The following is an 18,582-nucleotide window of genomic DNA, read 5'->3' on the forward strand; positions in this document are numbered from 1 at the left end:
AGAATGATTTCAATAGGCTGGAATTGTGGGCATGGGAAAATGGATACAAGTTCAATGTCAATAAATGTAAAGTCACTATGGATATCCGATGTCATATTATACTGGTTGGATTATGCTAGCAGAAACTGATCAGGCTAGGGATCTTGGAGTGTTAATAGATAGGAAGTTGAAGTTCAGTGACCATATAGCAAAGATTGCACATACAATCTCAAAAGATAACTGTAATGCTGAAATGAATTTTGATATGTCAAGATAAGAATGCCATTTTGCTTCTTTACATGGCCTTGATAAGATCTCACTTGAACTATTGTGTGCAGGTCTGGTCTCCATTGTGATTCTGATACAGTGGAAAGAGTACAAAGGAGTGTTGAAAATATCAGGATTGTGGAATACTGACTATAAAGACAGATTAAGAATTTGTAGGCTACAGACACTAGCAAACAGGAGAAAGTGGAGGTGATATGAATGAGACAACCTTCTGAAAGGGTCATACATGATTTCAATTGACAGAATTTTTCATTTTATAGAGGATTGGAAAAGGACAAGAGGGTATCCTTGAAGCTGAGAATGAGAATGATTAGAACAGATTGCCACTGGATGTTGTGTGTGGAAGCAGTATGAATTAATTCAAGAACAAGCATGATAGATGATGTGTATAGAGAATATATTATTATATATTAATAATAATATATAATTATTATTAATTATTTATTATTATTAAACGGGAGCTTGGTCGTTTGGTATTGAAAGTTTATTTTTCACTTGGTCAGACTATAATAAATTTAGTCTAATCATTTAATCCTTTATCCAAGTGTTAATCCTTTATCCAAGTTTAATCCTTTATCCAAGTGTGTGCAAACAAGTTTGCGCCTGAAAGTATCTTCGGGACTGGGGTAAAGTGGTACAACACCGGGCAAATCCTTGCAAAGGTGGAGCAAGCTACCAACACTCCTATCTCAGTATCTCTCATAATGCAAAACACATCTCCTTGCAGATATGTATAATGTTATGCATTAAAGGAAGGGCCACTATCCAGACTAGTTTCGACCTTTATTGAGGTCTCTTCAGTGGGAGCCAGGCCCAAGTAGAGATACCAAGGTGTGTACCACTTTACTCCAGTCCTGAAGATACTTTCAGGTGCAAACTTTGTAAACATCTTAGTAAATTCAGTAGTTATCTCTAGATGTACGTTATCTCTACTAAACATCAATATGAGAGATTATAATAGGCAAATTATATTCTTGTTTTAATCCTATACCTAAGCATGCACAAAGTTTCAAGCAAAGTATCATCATGAATATTATTATTATTATTCGTGACACCTCCAAGGAGTCCGAAGACTCATCGCGGGAGGACACCTACAACTGTCTCAACTACTAAACTGAACCTCTACTACGAATCATCTCCATCTACCACCCACCTCCACCACTACCACAACTAGTATTTTTTGTCTGTAAATTGCGTGTGTTCTGAAGGGCCGATTTGTCTGTATGCGGGATGAAAAACCCGAGTTTCTGGGAGAAAAAACCTTGCTACCTCCGTATGAGATCGGCTAACTCACCTTCAATTGAAATTGTCCAGATAAAGATTCCTCCCGTCGCGATGAGAATCGAACTTAGGCCTATTCCAATCGAAGGGTGCAATGTACCGTCATTCTTCCAATTGTGCTACGGAGGCACTTATGCTGCCTGTATATAGAGGCTGCTGTCTGCCTTCTGCTTTGATATTCAATCTCATAATGCAAAGCATTCTGAGATTGATATCGGGTTAAGATAAGAAAAATCCTAATGAGGTCTTTCGATATGTGCCAAGTAAAAGGAAAAATGACTATGAGAGGATGATGCTAGTTGATGACACTGATAGACTGGTAACCAACGCAGAGGATATAGTTGAAGCATTCAATGATCAGTTTATCAGAGCATTTCATCCTCATGAAGATATAATCAGTAGAAGCTGGAGTATGAAAGAAGGGCTGATGGTGAATGAGCAGGAAGTATATGAGGAATTAAATAACCTTGATGTTAATAATGCAATAGGATTTGACAGTGTATAAGGTCTTCTAATGAATAAGAACAATGTGGAAAGTTAAGGGATGTATAAAGGATGCAACATTGGGCTGTACCTCTAGAGCTGGAGAATAAATCATATAGGAGCTCAATGTGGATGATAAAATAACAAGAGCTACCAAAAAAAAAAAAAAAAAATGCATGGATAGAATTTAAGTGCGAAAAGTAGTGAACACAAAATGCATCAAAAGAGTGACAATTTTTGATAAGATGGACAAGCCAAAAGAAAAACAGATTATGGGAAAATAGCATGAAGACAGAGGGAAGCAACATTCCCTCTAAACTTTGCAGATGTACAGCTGCACAGTAACTGAAATGCTCCCATGAATACCAAACCATCGCCAAACAGCTGCCAGTACATTTAGTGATTTGTTTTCTACATATTATGAAAAACCTTTATTAGGTCAAAAAAAAATTTTCCATGAAGAGCAGTAGCAGGCTGGTGCTACCGTAAAAGAATTAGAGGGAACACTGGATGGGAGGAAAGCAATTCATGCAGAAGAGATTGTGGAATCTTTGAGTGATTATGATTCAGGATGTTCCGAAAGAACTAGTAGAGGGAAAAAAGTAAGTAAGCTAGGTATTAAAGGTATAAAGAGATTAATGCAAATATGGCAGTGGAATTGGATATCAACATGAATGATAAGACTGACACTAATTATTCATACAGTATTCATTCACTGTTACAGCCACCTCTAACAATCCATTCCAATCATTCATTACCCCCCTCCCCAAAAAAAAGCAAAAAATCTAGTCCTCATACCCCTTACTAACCACACTCTTATAAAACTTCTGCAGGTAACCCCTTGTTATTTCACTATTTGTCATGTATTGAAACATTTCTTTTGTATCAATCCCAAAAAACCCATTTTGTAAATTTTGTAAGTTTTTGTCATTTCCCCTCATCTGGGTCTTCTCTACCACCTTCTCAGCCTCAAGAAACCCAGGTAACCAAATCTCTGCAGAGTACTCAAGATGCAGCCATATCATAGCCATATAAATAGGAATAATAAGCTCCCATCTCTAGTTTTTAATGTGTTTTTCAACAATATAGTAATCCTTTGAGTTATTCTGCCCGCATCTGCAATATGCTCTCTGCACTTCAACTCCTAGTCTACTATTCCACCAATCCCAAATTCCTAGCCTTGTCAATTTCCTGTAGTCCAGTTTATACAAAGTAAGTAAACTTTTCATCCCAGAGTACACAACCTTACACACTACCACATTAAAATGACAGCCATTATCCTTTGGCCACACTGCCAATTTATTTAAATCCTCCTGCAGGACCTCCACACATCACTGTTGCTCTGCCCAGTTTTGTATCATCAAACTGGAGACTCTCTTCAAATCATTCAGTAGTGTTAAACAGCAGTGGCTCTAGTACAGTCCTAAAGAACTCTACTAATCACCTTTGTTCTCCTAGATACTATTACACCATATACGACTCAACCATATAACCTGCTGGAACAAGTTAATATGTTTATCTTGGCAGTCTTATATCTAGTAACCTCAACAATATGGAAACAGTAAAACACAGGCTAAACCTAGGTTGGACCAACATGAATAAACTAAACAAAATATGGAAATTTAAAAAATCTCAAAAAAGAGTTGGAAATTAAAATTATATAAAACAATTATCATCCCAACAGCTACTTATCCTTCAGAAGCCTGGAGATTAACTCAACAACCAATCAAGAAACTTCAAGCATTTGAAATGAAATGCCTCAGAAAAATTAATAACACCCACTAGATGCAACACAAGACTAATGATCAAGTCAGAAGAGATTTAAACTTCCCAAATAATATAATAGACAGTTTTAATTTCCAATTCTATCTCTGCAGGTCAGTATCCTTCTCAGTATTGCAGCAATCCTCTGGGTTACCTTCACTACCTTTGCAATATGCCCCCCCCCTGAATTTCAGTTTTCTATCGATCATCACTCCAGATCTCTTGTCTTCCCTACTTCCTCCAGTACAGAGTTTGAAATTAAAATTATATAAAACAATTATCATCCCAACAGCTACTTATCCTTCAGAAGCCTGGAGATTAACTCAACAACCAATCAAGAAACTTCAAGCATTTGAAATGAAATGCCTAGAAAAATTAATAACACCCACTAGATGCAACACAAGACTAATGATCAAGTCAGAAGAGATTTAAACTTCCCAGATAATATAACAGACATAATCATTAAGCATCAACTGAGATGGTTTGGTCATATTCAGGAATGGCCCCTCTCATAGACTCCCATATTTAGCTCTGAATGAATATATAAGAAGAAAAAGACCTAGAGGCAGACCAAGAAGTACTTGGAAGTATGGAGAAAATTTCTTCTTAGTGGACTCAGCCCGTTATCAAGAGGATGAGATGAGATGATGATATACGACTCTCAGGTTTCCTTCTCTGCCAGCCATAACTTTCCATGCCACTAGCTTCATGTTCATTTACATTTGCTCGAAATTATGTAATAGTTTTCCATATGGAATTCTGTCAAATGCCTTTTCTCAAAGTCCAGCAATATCATGATATAGCTAATCCAACTCAGTCATCAGCAACACTGAGCCCAGTGGGGTCTGGAGGGGATAATGATAAGTATAGAAGCAGTGACATTTTTATGCTTTATACTAATACCAGCAATATCCGGAATAAAGGAGACGAATTGGTGGCTCTGATAGCATTAGCCTGGCCAAACATTATTGGGATCACTGAGACGTGGTTGATGGAAAATTATATAACAACAGGAATAGAAGTAGTAGGGTACAGCATTTTTCAGCAGGACAGGTGGGGAAAATGTGGTGTTGGAGTACTGCTTATAATAAGCGATGACTTATGTTCTCTAAGAAATTGGATGCTTTGGAAGGCAGTGACACTAATGGTTTTGAAAGCATATCGTGTGAGGTAGAGGTGGACAAGACAAGATATTTAGTGGAGGTTGCTACAAAACAAGGAGTACAGAGGGTGGGAGCAGTGACAAGAGCAGTTGAGGAAAAGGCATACACTGCCATTTATTTGTTTTTTTGCAAAGGAATTTGACAGGGTGCCATATGATAAGCTGATATTTAAGTTAGAGCACATGAATTTAGATATCAGGTTAGTCAACTGGATTCAGAATTGGCTGTCTGATAGAGTTGTGTATGGTGGAGCAATATCAAGGAAGCAGAAGGTTACAAGTGGGATTTCACAGGGCTCACTACTGGGCATTGTATTGTTTAACCTTTATATTAATGATATTGTCAATGGATTGCAAGGGGATATTCAGTTGTTTGCAGATGATGTGAAGCTGGGAAAGGTTATTAGTAATAGTGCAGATGTGGTAACCCTCCAAGAGGATTTGAAATAAAATAGATAGATGGGCAAATGAATGGGAAGTCGGTTTAATGCAGCAAAATGTAAAGTCCTTGAAGTTTGGGTTACAACGATGGGCGACTGCATACTCAATTGTAGGAGCTGTACTGGAGGAAGTAGGGAAAACAAGAGATCTGAGGTGATGATCGATAGAAAACCGAAATTCAGGGGGGACATATTGCAAAGGTGGTGAAGGTAACCCAGAGGATTGCTGCAATACAGAGAAGGATGCTGACCTGCAGAGATAGAAGAGTTATCATTCCGTTGTATAAGACCCTGATCAGACCACACTTAGAATAATGTTCTCAAATTTGGTCCACAGGATTTGAATTGGATAAATTAACTCTGGAAAGGGTGCAGAGGCAAATAACAAAGATGGTTTCAGGACTGTACAATGTTAATTATGAGGATTGGTGAGGGAATGTAGACTGCAGATATTTGGTGAATAGAAGACGGAGAGGTGATATAATCAAGATTTTTAAACAGTTGAGGCAGTTACAGGGTGGACACTGAGGAGTTCTTTCACTTGGTGGAGCAGCAGGAAGGAGTGATGACAAGGGGCCATCCCTAGAAAGAATGAAAGGAAGCTGTGAGCAAGAGGGTGAGGAGTGGTTTCTTTGCATGGAGGGTGGTGGAACTGTGGAATGCATTGCCTAATAGAGTAGCGAGAGCAAGAACAGTCAATTAGTTCAAGGAATGGTATGACAGACTGTGTTTTCTAGGAAGGACCACCCATGATGAGTCTCTTGACTCCATGGAGGCCTGAATAATAATAAATCAAAGGTGAGTAAATTATTAAGGCAGGACATGCCCTTCACAAAGGCATACTACCCAAGAATTCCTGAATTCTGTCTTTAACCAATTTTGCAATACCTTAACTAAGACTCCTGAGATAATAATCAGTCTGCAATTTGCTACTTCTGTCTTGAAGACTCTTTTATGTAATTGAACTATCGTCCTCTTTCTACTACCTAGGAAGCTTTTCAAAGTTCAGACAAATAGTTTGGTCAAAAGCATGCTAGTTCTCTTACACATTCTTGTAACACATGGGCCGTTATGCTATCCAAACCTACTGCTATGACATTTCTCAATATACTGAGCATTTCCAGTTCATATACCTAAATTTTCTCATCTATCTGTCACATGATGGTGGGATGTATGCAGCAAAATGGAGTGCTCTCCCATGATGAGTCCTTGGACTCCATGGAAGTGTCCCGCAATAATAAGCAATTGTAATATCTCCAACTAGATGATACACCCTTGCAAAGTGATCACTTAGTAGTAACTCAACTATTTCTTCTGCTTCCATCACTTTCCTACCATCAGCACTGAATAAGGTTATCCTTTCATAATCACATATCTCATTACATAGCAACAAATCTTTTTTTTAGGATTTTTTTTGGATCATTTAGCTGATTTCCTCTCATACTCTCATTTTGCCTTCCTTACCATGGTAGTCACCTTTCCTGTCCGTGCTTTGTATGATCATGGACGTGCTCACCTTTCTTTATATTCATTTCATAACATTTTCTTTTTTCCATTTACTTGCTGTATAATGTTATTCATAGTTTTAACCCCCACTTTGTTATCGTTTGGATCTTGGATACATAATCTAATTTGCTTTGCTCAACCACTCCACCTGACCATTTACCCTTGTAGCTTCTTACTATGGCAATATTTCTCTGCTACCTCCTAAGTTTGTCACATAATCACTGGCTCTGTAGTTCTACATATATTTTTTAAATGAGATTTCCATATGTTTAGCAACCTCCTAGCAGGACAAGACTGTACAGTCACTTTCTCACAACTGCTCACTTTAACTTCTTCCAACAAACTTTTATATCTTTTCTTCATACTTATCAACCTTTCAAGCCATTCTACCTACAATAGCAATCAGCTCTCTTACTTTCTCTCTGCATATAATAGTAGCTTCACTGGCATCCTTGATCTCTGCAGTTGGAAAATAAGCATTTGTTACAATCTCATCAAGATCTCTATACAATATTCTCCTTTTCATTCTTTCATACTCTTTCCACTCACTTTTCCTTTCATTATATGATAAAGGGACAATCGTTTGAATAAGGAAAATGGCTATGCCATGATATTCACGGACTTTGTGAAGACATTGAATAGAACGCTAAATGATTTTTATTATTATTATTATGAGAATCTCCAGGGAATCCAAGGCCTCAGAGAGAGAGACCTATAGTCAGCTCATATACCACTTATTATCTCTTCTTAAATACCTTACAATGTCCTCCTTAACATAAATACCTTAACAAAGCTAGCCCTTACTCCCTGCTAACATCGTTCTGCTTCTACCATTTTCATTCAGCATCTTATCGAACTCTTACCAGCTTATTGCTATTATATCATCTCTACCTATTATCCCAGTTTGTAGTTCGCATTCCCCTAATATGGCATCACACCTCACATTCCAAAGTGCCAATACATCTTTGATTACTTCCATCTGTATCTTTGATTACTTCCATCTCCTTGAAACAGACCAGATGTGAACATTGCAGTCCAGATGTGGTTTGTTATAAGATCTTCTAAAGTAATACCTTAACTGTTATTTTTACCATTCTGTTCATCTTTGAAAACTTGATTGTCTCCTCCGACATTACACCAAGATTCCTAGAGCCTTATTAGTTTCTTGGAACAAAATCCCTTGAATGTAGTACAACAGAATTTCTTCAATCAAAAATGCAGAATTTTGCATTCAACAACACTGGACTCAAATCCATTATTGTCTGTCCATAGCATTGGTTTACACAAATCTTTTTACAGGAATCCCAGGTTGAAAATGCTCCTTATTACCCAGATTTGCTTCATCAGCAAGTAGATACTCATTTTAAAGACTTTCTTAATATCATTAATCAACAAACTGAACAGCAATGGTATACCAAGACAGATTTCTGTGTGATCTCTCAATTTCTGACAGTGTCCCTCCATATTATTATTGACATTAATAAATTATCCTCTTATCTATGTCAGCAGTTTATTTTCCATTCCCATCTGCTACAGTTTATATTAAATGCTTACATAAACTAACAGAGAGAGAAGACGATAATGGAGAAGAGTCTACTCCCTCTATAGGCAACTTGGAATGACCATGTGCAATATGAATGATTATAAAATATTTTATAAAAAATAATTACACTATTTCATCAGCTAAAGCTAGCATTGCCCAGGCACCTGAAAGACACTCAACAAAAACAGAAAATGAGATGACCCACAAGAACAAAGAGAATCAAAGGCTCGAAGATGGAGACGAAAGTTGCACTCCTTGTTCTGATCTTCCATAGTTACTGCTGACAGAAAGATAAGGCAATTCTAAAATTTGTTTAGAACCACACCATCAGTTCTGTTGTAATTATCAGAGTTCTGATAGAATCATGAGTATCACAAGAGAAATTGAACTTCCAAGAAATATCTTTGTGATTCGAACTGAGAATCCAGCAATAGCTTTTGTGCCTCAAGTGCCTAAACAATGCTATCTTGAGCTGTTGAAACATTGTGTAAATATTTAATTTAGTAATTAAATTATTTTTCATTCCTGTTTTTCATAATCATTATTCGAGAAAACTTCAAAAAGAGCAAGAATTGCAATGTTGAAAAGAACCCTAAATTATTGTATGGGCAACCCCATGGAGTCCAAAGCCTCATCGCATGAGACCCAAACTATCCACACAATCTATTATACTTCTTGAACTCATTAATGGATAAAGCACTAACAAACTTACTCTGTCCACCCATTTCATTCATTCACAACTCTCCAAGCAAAAAATTTAGTCCTCATGCCCCTACTAGCCATACTTTTACTTACTTCCAGGGATGACCTATCATTCTGCCCCTTTAGCCAAGTGCTCAAACATTTCTCCTCCATCCATCCTATAAAACCTTTTAACTTAAATGTTTCTTTCATACCCCTATTTTTCACCAATCAACTAACTTCTGCAGTGCATACACCCTCAATCTATCTCATAGTGAACATTCCACAGACCAATCGTCATCTTGGTTGCTCACCTCTAAATCCTCTTCACAACTTCCTCATCCCCAAGATACCTAGCAGACCAGACATGAGCACAGTAATTCAGATGTGGACATATTGAGGCCACATGTGAGACTTGATAAAGAGGAATAACAACCTCCTTATCTCTACTTGTTAGTGTTCTTCAATAGCCAAGTAATCTTATGAGCTACTTCAGCAATCTTAGCAATCTGTCCTCTTCAAATGTATTGTAAACGTTAACTCTATCACCACCCCTAAATTCCTAGCTTCATCTATTTCCTGGAGTGCAGTTCCATCAATGTGGTACACAGCTTGTAATCTTTGTATACCGATGCATAACTTGACATTTCTCCATATTAAACTGATATCAATTATCATTTACCCATACTGAGAGCCTATTTAAATCATCCTGCAAGCTCTCTGCACCTTTTTGCTTCGTCTAATTTTGCATCCTCAGCAAACACCTGAATATTTCCTTTCAGGTTATTTCCTATATTATTTATGTAAAAATTAAACAGTAGTGGTCCAAGCACTGAACCTTGCAGCACACCACTAGTCACCAGCTTTTGCCTGGATTCTGCTCTTCCATATACACTTTCTGATATATGTCTAGCAACCATCTTCTTAACCACAAAACTAGTGTCATATCTATCCCAAGTTGTGTAAGAGTTCCATGTAATATTTGGCCAAATGTCTTTGCAAAATCCAGCAGAATTATCATGTAGCCATTTCATTTATCCAACTTAGCTGTCACTCGAACTGTAACTTGTAGGGAATAGAAAGCAATTCCTGTTCTTTCTTTCCAAAAGACTGATACTATATACAGACTACTGTGCTCAGATATTCACCTGAATTCAGGTGGAGATAAAGATATGTGAAGAAGTTCTATAGGTGCACAGCCAAGATACTATTGGTCCACTGAAATTTTAAATATAGTTGAATTTTGTACCAAGTAGTTAGTTGCCACTAACTGGTGTGGATTCAAATCCCACAATGGCAAGGATGTTTGTGAATTTATCCTCAGATGGAAGATAATTTTTTTGTGACCTTGTGTAACATCATCTTCCTTGCTGGTATCCTGAGATACTTCAAAGTGCCAACTTTGATTGATAGAAAAGGGTTCTGGATTATCTAACCTTTATACAGTTGCAACTTTCACGAGTAGGAATGTCATAAAAAATGGAGAGCAAGTGGAACTGATTACCAGTGGGAGTGAAAGTGCATCTTCAGGAAAAGAATTTAAATAGAGGAATGAAAGGGTTAGGTTGAATTCATTCACTGGACTCATACTGAAATTTCCATACTCCCTCCTTTATTTTAGGTTTCTAGGGATAACAAAATACAAATGAAAAAAGTCAGAATTTTATAAACTTTGTGAGTTGAAGGTGAGCAAGTAATCTGGTTTACTTAAGAAATTATATGAAAGTATAAATTAATTAAAAGAAAGGGTTTTTATTATCGCATCTATTGTATGCCAGCCTGGTTGGCCAAGTGGTTAGCATATCTGCTCTCCAGCCAAAAGGCTGCGGGTTCGAATCCTGTCATGGGCATGGCTGTTTGTGATTGTCTGTAAAAATAGTAGTGGTCGACAGTAGAGGGTGCTGGTGTAGATGATGAAGGTAGTTGCGGTTAGTGGAGTGGTGGAGACAGAGCTGTAGAGCAGGTGCCCTTCCTCGATGTGTCCTTGGACTCCCTGGAGGTGTTATGTAATAATAATAATAATAATCTAGTCTATATTTTCTTATTTATATAAAGGTTTTTATAACTATATCTGGTCTACGTTTCATATCTTTACACACGCACACACAACTTTATATAGTGAACTAATAGGAACCAGAAGAATAGTTTTGCTGAAGGTTATAGAAGGTTTGCTACACCTACAATGAATGTCCAATAGAAAAGCAATACTGCTGGAGCTTTAGCAAGTTACTTCTCAGATATATCTGAATGAGGAAAGTCACTATAACTGTCTCTGTTGTAATGAGATCATAAACAAAGAAATAAAAAGTAATGACAATTTGAAAACAGAAATATCCTTTTATGTTAAATAAAATTGGATCAGAAAGCTTTGTTAACCTTGCAGTGTAACAGCATCAAATAGATGCTGAAAAAAAGATGAGCAAAACTTATCTAAATCATACGTTTATTTGCCACTGGTCATAAAAATTAGGATTTTTATGAATTTCCACTTTTATATTCATAAACCATCAAGTTCCAAACATCAGAAGTATATGGACATTTGCTTTGAAATTCTTTAGAATTTCAAAACAAATGTCCGCCCCCCCCCCCCTCTCGTCACTCAGTATTACAATATTGTAATACTGAGTGACGACAGGTATTGACTAACTTCTAACATCAGTCGACATAATCCCTGCAATGTGCTTAACTAAGGTTTGGGTTATTTGAAGGTTGTAAAATTGAGAAATCATTGTATGTACATGTCAAATGCCTTCTCCTGCTCCCCCCCCTTCAAAAAAAAAAGATTTATTACCATTTCTGTAGAAAGCCTGTCAAATGGTATATTACAATTTCAAAAACATACCAATTTATGGTATGTTCAATAAATATTTAAGACATGTTACATTTTTTTAATGAAAATATTACCCATAAAAGGATAGAAAATCTACAGCATGATTAGTTTGGAAAAACCAAGAACAAATAAGAACAAAGAACTCTTGTTTTGAGCATAAATATGTTACTTTCAATCTCCAACAGGCAGGTAGTTATGGTGTTATGCCAAGTGAGAAAAATCCTTTACTACCTATAAAGAATTTCAAATGTCCAGACTAAGGTGAGCTCGCTGATAGTAAAGATGCTATCTGCTGAGCCATACAGCAAAGCAGGTATCATTATGTAAGAAATATGTAATTATTTTTATTTGTAAAAATAAATAAATACCAGATTAAATACAGAACACAATATTAATCCTTGAATGTGTGATTCCAATGAATGAAAATAGAGAATTCTGAAATAGTTATTTTACAAATCACTGCCTGCAATAATATGGAGGAGGGATGAAAAGTACTGATAAACACCTAGAACAAAAATTATATTAAAGCAACTGATATAACCACAAGAAAGAACATATCTTAAAACCTTTTAACCCCCATATTTCATCAAATTGAATAATTTGTTCCTTTTCTTTAAGGATGTATAAGAAGACTTGTCAGAGGTTTTGAAGAAATTCAAAGACACATGGGTGGGTGGGGGAAATCATCAAGTTTTTTGTGCTGCAAGAAAATTCCACAACTAAGATTAACCAAACTTTGTGAGAAACCATAGGGGACTTTGCCTAGCATTAAAACTGGGCATCCTGAAACAACAGATGCCCCCAGGTCAGGAAGACCTTCCACAGTGATCACACCTGAAAACATTAATGCAGCGCATGCCATGATCTTTGATGATAGACGAATACCAGCCAAAAACATTGCAAAGACTGGAGATATCCAAGGAATGAGTTGGGATCATTATCCACCAACATCTGGACATGCAGAGGCTATCAGCAAAGTGTATGTTTGAATGCCGACTAAAAGAGACAACATGTGCTGTCACCTCAAGGGATTTTGGGTCATTTTGAGAAATCAGGTGCAATTTTTAGACTCATATTATGACTGTTGATGGAACATGGTTTCATTACTATGGCCCAGAAACCAAATAACAGTCAATGCAGTGGAGACACAAAGGTTCTCCAGCCAAAGAAGTTCCTAATCCAAAAGTCAGCAGGGAAGGTTCTTGCCATTGTCTTTTGGGATATGGATGGTGTAATTCTTATCAAGTACCTCAAAAAAGGTGAAAATGTTACAGCAGCAGTTTATTCAACAGCTCTGAAGGAGGTACTGAAGATAAAATGCTGTGGGAAACTGAGCAAGAGAATGTTGCTTTTACAGGATAATGCACCTGCTCACACTGCTCATGAAACCAACAAACAATACATAACTTGAAATTTCAATGTCTGCCTCACCACCCTATTTGTCAAACTAGTCCCATTTGACTATTTTCTCTTCGCAAATTTAAAGAAACACTTGAGAGGAACAAAATTTACCACAGATGAAGTCAAATCTGCAGCTGAGGACTAGTTTGTGCAACAAGAGAAAGACTTTTTTCTCAGAAGATTGCAAATTACACAGCAGTAGCATTGTAATAACATATAACACTTTATGAGAATATGTAGAATAATGTGCAAGTTACATGGTTCTACCTCAATTCCTTCATGGTGATTATCACACTTTTCAGCACACCCTTGTAGAGTTGTCCATTATCAATAAAAGAATGAGCCCAATGCTTATTTTCATTTTTTTTTTAATGGAAGATATACAATAATGATAGGTTTTACTGGAACCAAATTAACAAGGATGAGATAAACATGATGATCTGCTCTGCAGTGAGAATATAATACAAAATATTGTGTGGAGAATAGTTTTTGAAATATAGTTTTGAATCAACTTGTGTGGAGAATAGTTTTTGAATAATAATAGGATGGGAGCAAAACTCCCATGCTATTATTATTATTATTCAGGAGGTCCTTCCTAGGAAACAAAGAGTCTATCATACTACTCCTTGAACTCATTGACCGTTCTTGCTCTCACCACTCTATCAAGCAATGCATTCCACGGTTCAACCACCCTCCATGCAAGGAAACCACTCCTCACTCTATTGCTCTCAGCTTCCTTTCGTAAATTCCAGGGATGGCCCCCTGTCATCGCATTCTCATCCCATCCCCCTCCCACACATCATAAACATTTAAAGTGAACAATACAGATTATGCAAAGATGTAACGAGCAACTTAGTGATGCTGTATAGCATATTCTGTTTGCAAAGAAAAATCAGAACTCTCTGTTAGTGATAAAGAGAAATGACAGCACTATAAGATTTGGGATTAGGAAACTGGGATATCTTCTAAGAATAATTTAATCTTATAATGTCAATATTTCAAAAACATTTTCAAAAAAAATATATGTAACTAGTTAAGATGTGACAATTACTTCATTACTAATATGCAAAGAAATATAATCAGGAAGTTTTGTTAATCTTGCAGTGTAACGGCATCAACAGGAATTATCACTGCTAGTACCCATTTAGACAGTACTTGTGTGCTCTGTGAGTACTTATGAGAATATGCTATTTTAAGCATAAAAGTTAATGAAATGATTTATCAGTTTCTTAAATATTGATATAAAATGAAACAGTAAAAAAAAAAAAAATTAACACTCAATAATGTAAAGCACACTAATTTTCTGAATAATTTTCCACACTCTTGATTCGTTTAACCCCCCTCCCACAAACATATACACATTAAAATCATTTAAAGTGCAGTAAGAGTGAACAATATAGATTATGCAAAGATTCAGCAACTCACTGATGTTGTACAGCATGTTCTTTTCTCAAAAGAAGAAACAGAATTTTTTGTACTTTTCCATAATATTATCAAGATCTGTTTCTGAACATAGGCTAGTTATGCTTCTCAGTTATCACGAATAATAAAATTTTACAAGATGTTATCAGTATGTGACAATTGCTGAAGTTTTATGTGACAAGTTAGCAAAATGTTTTTAAGTTTTCGGCAGTCCAGTAATTTATTGTTTAATACTAATGCTGGAGATTACAAGACAGTTTATATTGCTTTCAGCACTTTAATTTACAGAATCGAGTTTCTTTAGTCAACATCTCTCAGCACTGTAATTTACAGAATCGGGTTTCTATAGTCAACATCTTTCAGCACTGTAATTTACAGAATCGAGTTTCTTTAGTCAACAGCTCTCAGCATTGTAATTTACAGAATCGAGTTTTCTTTAGTCAACATCTTTCAGCACTAATTTCTAACAGATTCTGCACTCGCTTCACAAATGTATTATACAGATAGTTCACTTTAAAGACAACCGTTCTACTAGACTACCAATTATGGGAAAAGATTCCTAAATCCATGCCAAAGTATCACTGGAGAGCAAGTAATATGATTTAGAATCTAATCTGAGGTTATAAAGCTTTTTAATTGTCCTAAACATTATAAGTTATGACTAATGTGAAATATCCTAAATTCATTTATATTAATTAACTAGTCTTATATTTGGGTAATAGTGTATCCTAACCAAATCGATACACGACTGACTTCATCGAAACAGAATAATCACGCTCCTCTTTAACAATCTCGCTCTCGTTAGTCAAATGAATCGCTATACAAAGTCCCTATTCTTAACTTTCTTTTTGTCTCGTTTCACAACTTGGAATACTATAAGATGTAAAGAAAAAAAAAAAAAACTTACGACAGCTTTCGAGTTGCGGTCGCCATGGCCTGTAGTCAGTGTACTGTCACAGAAATTGCCCAGTTAAATATCAATACCCAAAAAATAAGAAGTAAAAACAAAGAAAGCGGGAAAAGAAATCAGTACAAATTAGGAGAAAAAAGTAGTCTGATTAGTAGTTATATAATTTATTCGAAACTACTAGTCATACCAAACAAATAAATAACATTCGTGCTATCATCAAAAATATGAAACCATCTGCAGACAGCTTTGATAGCATCCAAACACGCTCACGGTATATGACGTCATTTGAACGATACAGCGATAAATTCACACCGAACAGGTGAATGCTCATTCCTAGAAAACTGAAAGAAATGATTACTAAGCAAATGAGTCTAAAAGGCATCTAATATGAACGATAAAAAGGATAAAAACGAAAAAAAAAATGATAGAAGAATAAAAATTATAAAAAAGACATTTAAGATATCTTTTTTTTTTTTTAGCCAAATAAGTCAAAACTATGAAGTTTAGAAACATGATTTCCACGGGGCTACACAGAGCCTGTGTAGCTTACTGAATGTGGCGTTTGCACACCACAGCACTTAACCGCATGAAGGAAGACTTGATGTTTCGTATCTAGTCGGCGACTAGAAGAAATATTTCTAAGCTTTTTCGACTCGTTTCCCGAGTCAATCTTTGGCACGGGCAAGCGGGTTTTTTCTCCCGGAAACTTAGGTTTTTCGTCCCTTAAACTCAAGAAAATCGACCATAGAACCCACATTATTTCAGACATTAAATATATTGTGTTAGGGTCAGGGACCACGAGATGGCGACACTTGTTGAGCTGCCTCTTCACTGCGTGCCGCTTAATTAATGATAGCCTTGGGCCAGCAATCTCTGATTGTGTACCAGTGGAGATTGAACTGCCCACTCACTCTCCAAAATTTAGATAGGGCTAAAACTGCCTTGCCTACTCGCTATACGTGAATAAAAGGGCGTTAGCTAGCTGAGAACACGAGCACCTCTTTCAAAACTTTATAGTTTGAAAAGAGATACCTGTTTATCCCTTTAGAAAGCGTATTTCCATCCATAACGCTAGGCTGCCTGAAGAAAGACTGTTCTAAGTTCGATTCTGGTTGCCAATTAGAGGAATTTTTTTCTAAACCTTTCTTTGGCTGGTTGTCAAGTTAGTCCGCAATCCTAAGGAGTACTAAGGTTTTGTACTATGGTTTCGTACTAGCAGTTGTCTGCCACCTTTCACGAAAGCTTTCAATGCTTTTCTCTTAAAAAAAGCTTTGAATTATTGATTTCCAAGCTCACTATAAGGACTGAAGGAGTTTTCTGCCTACCCTCTTTGGGGAATAAAAGGAGTTAGAGGTTTTTATATTTTTATTTTATTAAGGTTCGAAAGGGGACGAGTACATATAAGAATGCAACCTTTGGCATCAGAGTTGACTAGGTATTACAGTACTTAAAGCATGAAGACTTTGCCTACAAGCATGAGTCTGCTTAAAATCTCACGGATCTGGGAGATATTTCAAACTGTCTGGTTGCCACAGGAGTCAGCTGAAAACACTAGGAAGGTTTAAAAAACCTTCTTACTAAAGTGATTCTATATTTTATATGATTATAGGATTGTATGATTATATGATTCTAAGTTTTTTTTCAAACAAGTGAACTCTTCGTTGCAGCAGAAAACCAAATTGTTAAAAGGCACTTCAGGCTATTGAAAGCTTCATTAGATGTACTAATGAAAGATAATTATACAGTTTTGTTAACAGAGTTCCTCGTCTCTTCAATAGTACAATACATAAGCAACTTCTATGATAACAGTTGCATTCTTATAACTTCTCTGTCATTTTTGAAACTTTATAGCTTCAGTTTATCTGACTGAAAAAACAACGAATGATCAGCAAACTTTCTTTGAATGGTATTTGGTTTTGATCGCTTACCTTGATATTATTATTATTATTATTATTATTATTATTATTATTATTATTATTATTATTCGTGACACCTCCAAGGAGTCCGAAGACTCATCGCGGGAGGACACCTACTATACAACACTCCATCTCCACTGCTACACCGAACCTCTACTACTAATCACCTACATCAACGCCATCTACTGCCCACAACCATCACCACCACAGCTAGTATTTTTGTCTGTAAATTGCGTGTGTTCTAAATATTACTCAACATAAAAGACACTACCTCTGCCCATGTGCCAACATCCTGCTTTTGATCACGCTTTTCACTGAGTTAAACAGTTGTTTCTAACTCGTTTTTCAAGTCTAAGAATATGAGACCAGTCTAATAATTAAAAAGAGTCTAAGAATTTCCGGCTCTTTAAAAATTATTTTCTCTTATTTTCTTTCATTTTTTTTTCTTTCCGTTTTTGTTTTCGTTACTGTGTACATACCTATATTTTTATAGTGCTCCCCACGAAAGGTTATTTGCAAATCTGCAGAATATTTTATAATGTAGTTGGGATAAGGCTATATTTTTCAATTATATATATATATATATATATATATATATATATATATATATATTGTGTATATATATATATATATATATATATATATATATATATATATATATATATATATATATATATATATATATATATATATATATATATATATATATATATATATATTATATATATATTATATATATATATCACGACATATTGTATCTTCAATCTATTTTTACATAATCCAGAAACACTGCTCTAGCCCCAAACATGGAGCTTTTCCACGTCATCACATGCCTCCAATAAGCGGTGAGGAAGTCTTACATCGGGTAATGAAATTTATCTTCAACCTAAAGAGAATCACATACATCCATACCCAAGGCAGGTCAATGACCACTCTGCCAACCTAGACAGATGATGGTGGAAATGCAATGTATTTA

The 18,582-nt window shown here is 35.9% G+C and overlaps 1 protein-coding gene across 1 annotated transcript in view; it reads right to left on the reverse strand.

Moving 5' to 3' along the window:
* Nucleotides 1–15,844, reverse strand: part of LOC150093036 (dnaJ homolog subfamily C member 5-like) — a 101,442-nt gene extending 85,598 nt beyond the window's left edge. Inside the window, exon 1 of the mRNA XM_090413452.1 lies at nucleotides 15,688–15,844. Coding sequence (XP_090269578.1) covers nucleotides 15,688–15,713 — 26 coding nt within the window. The 5' untranslated portion in view covers nucleotides 15,714–15,844. The remainder of the gene's footprint in view (nucleotides 1–15,687) is intronic.
* Between the last annotated feature and the right edge of the window lie 2,738 nt (nucleotides 15,845–18,582).

This window comes from Typopeltis vanoorti, chromosome 24 (genome assembly GCF_054136105.1).
Source record: "Typopeltis vanoorti isolate ZY-2024b chromosome 24, IOZ_Tvanoo_1.0, whole genome shotgun sequence".
Lineage (NCBI taxonomy): Eukaryota > Metazoa > Arthropoda > Arachnida > Uropygi > Thelyphonidae > Typopeltis > Typopeltis vanoorti.